This window comes from Chenopodium quinoa, unplaced genomic scaffold, assembly GCF_001683475.1.
Source record: "Chenopodium quinoa cultivar QQ74 unplaced genomic scaffold, ASM168347v1, whole genome shotgun sequence".
In the NCBI taxonomy this organism is placed as follows: domain Eukaryota; kingdom Viridiplantae; phylum Streptophyta; class Magnoliopsida; order Caryophyllales; family Amaranthaceae; genus Chenopodium; species Chenopodium quinoa.
Genome location: NW_018743850.1, coordinates 6,202,624 through 6,212,796, shown reverse-complemented (window position 1 = coordinate 6,212,796; position 10,173 = coordinate 6,202,624). Strand labels below are relative to the sequence as shown.

Here is a 10,173-nt window from a genome sequence, read left to right as displayed (position 1 = left end):
AGATATAAAATCATGTTTTATTGAACTTGCTTAATGAACCAAGTTTGATCAGATCAACAAGGTAAGTGAATTATGAAAAAATTTCTATGCAAAGGTAAATGAACAATGTTTTTATTTCAATTTTTTTAGCATGGTGTGTAAAGCATTAATTGTCTTATAGACTTTTGCTACTCTCTCTCTCTATACCAACAAAATAGCTTAATTTTCTTGTCTTTAAAAAGTAGTTTAATCATTGCAACAGGTTGTCATACAGGTGATAAAACTTGTACCATATAGATTAAGATCAACCTATCTAAATATAGATGATACAAGTTCTGAAATAACACAAAGAATAATTTAATGATCTTGAGCTCATTTAAGCTCCTGCATCGCCATACCTTGGTGGATGCAAATATAAGGAGATCATCGAAATCTATTGGAAATGGTTGTTAATGATTTTGAGTGTGAAATATTTCGAGCGGGATACATCCAACTTTCAACTCAATCTGATGCTGTAGAAGTTGAATCTAACACACATGAAAGGGGAGATCGTTGGCGTTTGTTGTTCCCTGAGGTTGTCCAAGATACAAACAATTCCAATACAATTCAAGTATCACATGATCTCACAAACAACGGTCAAGTAAAAAATGATCAAGTGGACAATCATCAAAACTCAAGTTATGTTGGTAGAATTGTTGAGTCATTCCCATTAGAAAACATTGAAAGGGCAAGAAGGCACAATAGACAAATCTCCATTTTATCAGATTCTTCAACCGAGGACATAATTTTAATAGACCATAGTTTCATGGTTAGAGGTGAACAATCAAACACAAGTAATGAAACTATTTCTATGGGATCTTCTAATTATGTTCATACAAATTTGGAAAACAACTCGAGCTCAACAAGTATCACAAACATTTTTGGACAAGAGGAACTTGAACATGATGAATTTGAACCTACAAAATCATCATTATCATCAGAAGGTTCATCCGAATATCCCATGGATAGACCATCTATCCAAGTGATGTACAAAGATGATGAAAAATACGATCCACAACGAATTCCATCCTCGGTGTTTGAAAGATGTGATTCTCTTATACCCGCGGAGTGGAGTGCTACATCTAATGAATCATTATTCAGCATTCATATCGGTAATTCTAGTATAGGAAGAGAACAAGCTCTTCTCTTAAGCGGAGAGCTGAAGAATCACGTTGGAGTATCTCCTAAACCACGAGAAGAATTCGAGCTTGAAAACTTACAAGAGATAAGAAAACTCGCAGGATTATCTAAGGCAAGTGATGATCAAGGTATTGTAAGCACTTCAACAACAACTAAAGGGAAAGTTGAACATGAGGATAAAAAAACAGATAAGAGAGTAACAATTGAAACAGATGAAGAAGCTACAAAAGGGATTTCAACAATGCAACTTAAGGAAGAAAATAAACATAAACAACAAAACATCCATTCATCTAGCATTTCCTTCCACTCTAACACAAGTGAAGATAGCAATTTTTCCTTTGCATTCCCGGTGTAAGTTTGCCTTCGTTTATCCGTCTTTTTATTTGACCCCATTTTACTATTAGATACAGTGCATCAAGTAGTTCTCCTGTTTTTATTTACTCGCAACATAGCCTTGTCGCACGCACTTTGAGGCTAAATTTTATATATAATGTAAACGGACTAATTATTGAAAGTAATTTTTACACATGATACCTACCTAACCCTACTCTAATCCCCTTGATAAAATCGCTCGTTTATCTTCACTAATCATCTCCTAAAATTGCATGGCTAAAAGGTGTGTTGCAAGTAAAAAGAAACAGAGGAAGTATATATTAGTAACTCGTATGTACATTTTTCACAGTTTATTAAATTTTATGTGAACATGCTTAAGAAAGTATACATCGTGAGAATATCAAAGCACATTTTAATTATATTTAACCATAAAAGCTAAATAAGTTAATTTTTAGAACTTATAAGGTGCATATGTGTAGGTGTGCAGTAGTAATGTAGAAAACCATTATTCAAATGTAAATGTGTTTAATTTAACTTACATAAGTTTATTAACTCTTCATTCTTTCAGATTTGGCGAAGTGGGAAGAAATTCTTTTAAAAAAGGGCATCATCAACAACAACTAGACATAAACAACCAATTCGCGTCTTCACCACCCGTGACAGCTAAAAAAAAAGGAATTTTTTCTATCATCCGAATTTTCTCATGCAACTCTTGTCGAAATTGCTCTTCTTGCTGCTCTTGTGTTTCTTGCTCATCTTTCACGTCTTGTTTCACTTGTCCTTCCTGCTTCTCTCGTATTACCTCGTGTTTCTCTCGTATTACCTCGTGTTTCTCTTGTACCTCTTGCAAGACTTGTTGCGGTGCTTGTTAAGAAAATGCTCAACCCGGCCTAACCCTCCTTCTCCACTTCTAATTTACACAATTTTTACTAAGGCATTTTTATAACTCTTTCTTTCTCTATATTATAATTATGGTAGATTTGTCGAATGAGATTGAAGTCTTTGTATTATTCATATTTATTAGCCATGTTATGTATATGTTGTCTAACATATTATCTAGAGGCATAAGGAGAAGATAGAAATGGTAAACCATGTACAAAAAGGTTTATTAGAAGCCTTTCTTGGTCCAAACGCGAGCATTGTTTAGCCTTTTTCTCTATTAGAAAAATGTGTAAATTTGTACATGTATTTGTAGAAACTTTTTTTAGGAACGTTATTCATTAGATAATTATATAGTTATACATATTGTTATCTGTATAGTTAATTTTTAAATAGTTCAACTAATATTTCCAATCAACTTTTCAACATATGAAATATACTATTACTCTAAAATATATATTATTTTTGATGAGAATACTCTAAACTATACATGATTGTATTAGAAGTTAGAAATTGTTTAACAAATAAACTGTGAAAATCTAGAAATCGAAAATAAGTAACATTATATATTTACAATTTAAGTTATGAAAATAATAGAATTCCTTTAATTATATATAGTGACATGATTTGTACAATGATTTAGTAATAATTACAAAAAGTAACAATTTTGGGGGAACCCTAAATTCAGGCAATACAATAAATAAAACTCATGAAAGTTGCTTGCAATAGTTAGTTCGGAGAGCATGATCCACATTATCATGTTCCTAGCGTCCTAAGTGTGCATGAACAAAAATGTGAAGCAACAATTTAAGCATGCAAGCTACAACTTTTTCCCTTGTTCTTTTCCACTTTCTCTCATTAGGGTTTTCTCATTTTCTAAGCTAAAATTACCCCCGGCACGAAGTATTTGTTCAATCCTATACATTTTTTACTTGTTACTAGTCTCCCTTATATAAAACTTTTGTTATATATCTTTCTTGACGAGTTATTCTTTTAAGGGTAATTATCACTGGTAGACTCCAGCTTCTGGCTTTTATCTTTGGTACACCTACTTGACTATTGTTTATCAGTGGTACACTCAAGGTTTTACACAATTATCAATGGTACACCTACCGTACCCTTTCCGTTAAAAAAACGTTAGTTTTGGCTTTTTTTCGATTTGTTTATCAGTGGTACACCCAAGGTTTCACACAGTTATCAACGGTACACTTTTTTTTTTTTTTGAACGGGAAGTAATAATATCATTAAATAATAGTCATACGGCATCTACAATAATAAAGATCTGTAAACCACAGATTTAGAGAAAATATCATAACTTTTACAATCAAAATCATAACTAATTTGCATATTTGGCATAGCTCATACTCTACCGCTTCAAGCTTGACGCGAGCAATGATTTTCGATGTCTTTCCGTACCCTTTCCGTTAAAAAACGTTAGTTTTGGCTTTTTTTCAATTTTTTAACTTAAAAAACTGACACGTGACGGCTTGTGATTGGTCCAAAAAAATTAAAATAAAATAAAATAAAATTTTACAAAAAGTTAGATTAACTTTTCCTATTTATTATTATAATTATTATAAAAATAAAATAAAAAAATAAAAAACAACAAGCCCTCCCCCTTCACGGCCTTCAGCCACCCCTTTCCCTCCCTGCCCGCATCCTTTTCTTTCTCGGCGCCCGACCCCCGTCCCGCTGGCGATGCCCTCCCTTAATCACCCCGCTGGCACCCCTCCCGCCAGCGATCCCTTTTGCAACCCCCTTTCCCCATCCCTTTTCCGGCACAACCTCCTCTACCCTACGCACAACCCACCTACGGACCACCAATCCAAAGCACCACAACGAAAGGAAATGGGAGGTGAAAGGGGGGGAGGGGAATCTGATTGTTTTGGGGTCTGATTGTAGGGTCGTGGTTGGGGGGTCGAGTTATATGTTGATTGTCAAGTTGTGGGGGTTTTGAGGTTTGTGGTGGTGGTGGTGGTGGTGATGGTGGTGGTGGTGGGTGGCGCAACAGTGTTGTTGCCCTAGGTGGTGGAAGGGGTTGGAGAAAGGCCATGGAAGGGAGATGAGGGAGAAAGAAGGTTTGTTTTTTTTTTTGAGAAATAAGTTAAAAATAGTTAATTAATTTTTTTAAGTTAAAAAATCGAAAAAAGCCAAAACTAACTTTTTTAACGGAAAGGGTACGGTAGGTGTACCGCTGATAACTGTGTGAAACCTTGGGTATACCATTGATAAAAAAAATCGAAAAAAAGCCAAAACTAACGTTTTTTAATGGAAAGGGTATGATAGGTGTAACGTTGATACCTGTGTGAAACCTTGGGTGTACCACTGATAAAAAAATAGTCAAGTAGGTGTACCAAAGATAAAAGCCAAAAGGTGGAGTGTACTAATGATAATTACCCTTCTTTTAATACACATTAAGGTGAAAATAGACTATTTTCTTTAACTTCTAGATTTCCACATATCATCCAAGATCTATCTCTAAACACAATCTAATTGCACGATGCATGAATCTTCATTTAGTTGAAATCAATACATGATCCATTGTCGAAACATTTTTCACACTTTTATCTATAACATGCTACACGACTACACCATAACACTCCAAAAGCGAACTTGAGTAGTTCGTTGAGTATATACACTTACATCGTTATACTTATTAATTAAATTCCTATGAAAAAATTCAAATAAATAAGGGACGGAGGAAGTAACGTGACAGAGTCACAACTCAGGAGTCAGCCTTGGTAACGACCAAGTAAAACCCGAGCCAAAACATACGTTGGTGGAAAAGAAAGAAAGAAACCAAAGAAAACATACTTTTCCCAAATCTCCTCACAATCCGACCCCACCATACCACACCACCTATTTTCTCTCTCCTCCACGTGTTTCCCATTGATTGGCTCCCGCATTTATTTCTCCAACCTCCCCTTCCCCCACCTCCGTTGGGCCCCACCCACCTTTAACGGCGGCCATGCCAAGCCACCCCCTCTTTCTCTCTCCTCACTTCTCACTCTGCAAATTTATTCTAGAGAGAGAAACTAACTCCTGTTTTTAGAGAGAGAAATTCAATACAGTTTTTAGGAGAGAGAAAGTTTATTCAGCAAGTCCTTTTTAGCAAGCAGTAGTAGCAGTAAAACTCTAACCTTCTCTTTCAAAAAAGCCAAAACAAAAAACAAAAAAAGGAAATTTAAATTTAATAACCCAGAAATTTCCTCATTCGCCCAGAATTTCTTCACTCCTGAATCTCTCTCCTTTGCTTAGATTTCGACAAGATTGAATCCGAAAAATGCATCGTTTAGTCCCTTTTGTAGTTATACAGCTGCTACTGTTACTGGGTATTTTCAGCTTTTCTGGGAATTCATCGTTGTTGTTAGAGGAGAGAGAAAGGGAAAGAGGGGTTTTGCTGGAGTTCAAATCGTTGGTTTCTGATCCGTCAGGAATCCTTTCTTCGTGGGTTTTTGGGAATGATTCCAGCGATACCCATCACTGTTCTTGGGTCGGTGTTGATTGCGACGCTCAATTTAGGGTTTCGTCGCTCAAGATTGTCGGCGGCGGCGGCGGAGGAGGCGGTGATTCAGGTAAATTTGATTATGATTTGAAGGAAGTTGTTGATTGTTTTAATGTTTCTGAGTTTCCGTTTTATGGATTAGGGATTAGGAGAATTTGTGATGCTCGGGTTGGGAAATTGGGTGGGGGATTACCGGGTGTGATTGCTGAATTGGGTAAACTTAGGGTTTTATCGCTTCCATTTCATGAATTTAGTGGGGAAATTCCGGGGGAGATTTGGGGGTTAGAGAATTTAGAAGTGCTTGATCTAGAAGGGAATTCGTTTTCTGGGAAGTTGCCGGATTCTATTAAGGGTTTGAGGAGATTGAGGGTTTTGAATTTGGGGTTGAATAGGATTGGTGGGCAGATACCGAATTCGGTTTCAGGATTGGTGGGGCTGGAATTGATTAATTTGGCTGCTAATGAGTTGGAGGGTTCGATTTCGGTGTTGGTTGGTGGTTTTCCGAGGTTGTGGGGGCTTTATCTGTCGAAGAATCGGTTAAAAGGGGAAATTCATGATGTTTGGGGAAGTAATTGTCGAAATCTAAAGTATCTTGATTTTTCTGGTAATGCATTGAATGGGAAGATACCGGTTAGCTTGGGGAATTGTCGGGAGTTACGAGTGCTCTTGTTGTTTTCGAATAAGTTGCAAGGCGGTATGCCACGTGAGCTTGGCCAGTTGAGGAAGCTCAACGTGTTCGATGTTTCAAGGAATAGCCTTATTGGTAATATCCCAGCTGAGCTTGGCAATTGTCGTGACCTATCAGTTCTTGTGTTGTCGAATATTGAGGATCCGGTTTATGGGGAGTTAGATGGTGCATTGAGTCATAGTGAAAGCAATATCTTCCAGGGTTCGATTCCCATGGAGATCACCACATTGCCGAAACTGAGAATTCTTTGGGCTCCAAAGGCTGGTATTGAGGGTGAGATTTCGCGCAAATGGGATAGTTGTGACCGTTTGGAAATGATAAATTTATCTCAAAATCTCTTCACTGGCAGAGCAGATGGTGTCTTTGATAGATGCAAGAGCTTAGTTTATGTTGATGTTAGCTTAAACAGGTTTTCGGGGAAGCTCATAGACAATCATCATGATTCTAGCATGGACGAGTTAAATTCTTGGGATGGCCCTCAATTCACATTTAGTGCGTGCAATTCACCGCCTTCACAAATTTCAAACTCTCGCCAGTTGAACAAGGGTCCTACTGCATATCTTTCATTCTTTGTCAGTAGAGCTTGCTTGAGAATCTCGTCTCTCCAGTTGAAGGCCAAGTTTTTTGTGATCCGCCGAAATAGGAATAATGAATTCATTGATGCTCATAGGGTGGTAAGGAGATCTGAAAATGCTAGGTTACTTTCAGAAATCAACTCATCGTTACATGAAACAGTGCCAGCCACGAGTGCACAGAGCAATGCTGAGGATCTGCAGGCTGATGCTGATTCTCCATCAGGAACTGGATATGGTAATGGAAAAAACCAGTTCAACTCAATAGAGATTGCATCCATTGCATCTGCATCTGTTATTGTTCTTGTTTTGTTGGCACTTGTTGTCCTCTTCATTTATACAAGGAAATGTGCTCCCAGAGATAGTTCTAGGATTCAAGTGTATGAAAGAAGGGAGATCAGAGTTTTCGCTGACATTGGGGTCCCATTGACATTCCAGAATATTGTTAAGGCAACGGACAATTTTAGTGCAGGCAACTGCATTGGGTGTGGTGGCTTTGGTGCAACCTACAAGGCCGAGGTATCTCCAGGAGTGATTGTGGCTGTAAAGCGGCTTGCTGTTGGAAGATTTCATTGCATTCAACAATTCGATGCTGAAGTAAAGACCCTTGGAAGGATTCGCCACCCTAATTTGGTTACGCTCATAGGCTACCATGCCAGTGAAACAGAGATGTTCCTCATTTATAATTATCTCCCCGGAGGTAATTTGGAAAGGTTCATCCAAGAAAGATTGACAAAGTCCATTAAATGGAAAGCACTTCACAAGATTGCATTGGATGTGGCCCATGCAATCGCATACTTGCACGATGAATGCAATCCAAGGGTTATACACAGGGATGTCAAGCCAAGTAATATCTTGTTGGACAACAACTACAATGCTTACCTTTCTGATTTTGGCTTATCAAGGCTGTTGGAGAATTCTGAAACCCATGCCACCACTGGTGTTGCTGGGACTTTTGGGTATTTAGCCCCTGAATATGCTATGACATGTCGTGTGTCCGAGAAGGCTGATGTGTACAGCTATGGTGTTGTTTTGCTAGAATTGATCTCAGACAAGAAAGCTTTGGATCCTTCGTTTTCCTCTCATGGGAATGGATTCAATATTGTCTCTTGGGCACATATGCTATTGCGACAGGGTCGAGCAAAAGAGGTCTTCACAGCCGGAATCTGGGAGACTGGTCCGCATGATGATTTAGTGGAGGTGTTACACCTGGCTGTAAAATGCACTGTTGATACACTCTCAATCAGGCCTACGATGAAGCAAGTTGTACAACTGTTGAAGCAACTTCGGCCACTTGGCTAGATTTATGTAAGTTCCATAATATTTATGTATTTTTCACCCAGTTTTGCATCAGCGAATTGTTTATGTAGTGTATCTTATGTATTTTTTTAGTGCCATTTAAGAGGGGCCTGTTGTGAATGTTCATTAGAATGTAGATATTACTAGTCTGTCCCAATTTAAAAGCTGTTAGGGTACAATTTGAGAGTATTGTAACTTGGTTCTTGCAGCATCTGAAATGTACATATCAAGAGATGGATAAAATTTATCTGGCATTTTTTTCCATGCCTGTATCTTTACTTCATTTGCCGGCAGGTTTTATTTTGTGCATACTGTTATATTGTATACATCAGACAGTCACCCCTTTGCAAAGTAACTTTTATGTGACTTGAAGTTGGGGTGACTAAATCCAGCAGCAACTGAAACAATAACAACAACAAAGTCCTAGCTTTTTTTTCCAAAGAGATGGGATCAGCTGCATGATCCGAGAGTCTATTTTGTGTGATCATCCACAAAAAGAGCAAGGAAATCTCCGTATAATATCATCTTGGTTCATGCTCATAGTCATGGATGTGAATTTTGGAGACGAGGTGACTAAGCCTATTGTATACATAAGTTTCCCAATGTTGTGCACTCGCTTCTGCTGACATGGAAACTGCTGTGAAGGAGTGGGATCAGTAATAGAATATCATCCCCATGGAATAACATCTGATCTTGGTTCATTTGATTACAGAATCAAAGACTTTTAGTGCAGTTTCAGTCTTCCTAAAGAGACAGAAAGATAGGGATAAGTTCAACCCCACAACAGTATATGTGGTGGACATTATTGGATTACATTGACTGTAAGTTGTGAGTTGAAAAATCATGGTGAAGATTTGTCGACTTTTGCCAAATCAAGAAAAAGATACGTTTAGGATATTCTCACCTGTTATTCATGCAAACATATTCATAGAAAATCTGCTTTCGTAAATATTGAAAAGGACTCGTCAAAAATAAAGAAAAACTATGGAAAAGGAAAGGAAAAGTCGCATTTGAGGCTAGTTGGTTGCAACCTTGCAACTCACGGCTAAAATGCCTTTCTATTGACGGTTACAAAAAATATATTATTGGCTTCGTATCCTTCAAATTATTATTATAGCTTAGCTTAATTTAGCTTCGCAACTCCTGAAATATCATTAATTTCATACAGGTGTACAGTCAATGTCCTTTTCTTCTCTTATGCAAAGTAAGCAAAAGATGACGTGAGGTTCTAGATGTTAACTGTTTGTATGAACTAGTTTGACAAGCTGACTGGTTGGTTTGATTAGTTGTGTATGTAAATAAGTTTGGTAAATAGTCGTTAGTTTATAGTTACAGTTACAAAGTACTTTAGTGTCGTATAAATAACTTTGGATATAAGACTCATTTTTCCTTAACTATCACAAACTCGTCTAACTAAAAGCTAATATTACTAGTTTTTTTTTTTTTTTTTTTTTTTAAACTTAAAATTCTCTCTAAATCTTCTCTTAACCAAGCACTCACATTAGAAGTTTGATCTTAACCAAGCACTCACATTAGAAGTTTGAGTATAGCCAACTCTTTCTTTGCCTCAAATCTCTTTTTTTGCGTGATAGCTTGATGCCTTGATCTATGGTAGACTATGTTGGTTTTAAACATTATCCTAACTATTGATGTATTATGATACATTTCGTATGATGTATAATTCAAACTATAACTATTATAATCCTAATTTTATAAATTGAAAAATGAAACATAAAAAT

At 37.1% G+C, this 10,173-nt stretch overlaps 2 protein-coding genes across 2 annotated transcripts; both read left to right on the top strand.

Moving 5' to 3' along the window:
- Window positions 1-298: 298 nt before the first annotated feature.
- Window positions 299-2,479, top strand: LOC110685647. Its single transcript, XM_021862183.1, has 2 exons — window positions 299-1,509; window positions 2,060-2,479. Exons 1-2 carry the CDS (start codon window positions 422-424, stop codon window positions 2,361-2,363), a joined length of 1,392 nt encoding a protein of 463 aa, XP_021717875.1. The 5' UTR covers window positions 299-421; the 3' UTR covers window positions 2,364-2,479.
- Window positions 2,480-5,365: 2,886 nt separating this feature from the next.
- On the top strand, window positions 5,366-8,717 carry LOC110686112 (LRR receptor-like serine/threonine-protein kinase RPK2). Its single transcript, XM_021862697.1, has one exon. The coding sequence runs from the start codon at window positions 5,654-5,656 to the stop codon at window positions 8,435-8,437; it is 2,784 nt and encodes a 927-aa protein (XP_021718389.1). The 5' UTR covers window positions 5,366-5,653; the 3' UTR covers window positions 8,438-8,717.
- The last annotated feature ends 1,456 nt before the right edge of the window (window positions 8,718-10,173 follow it).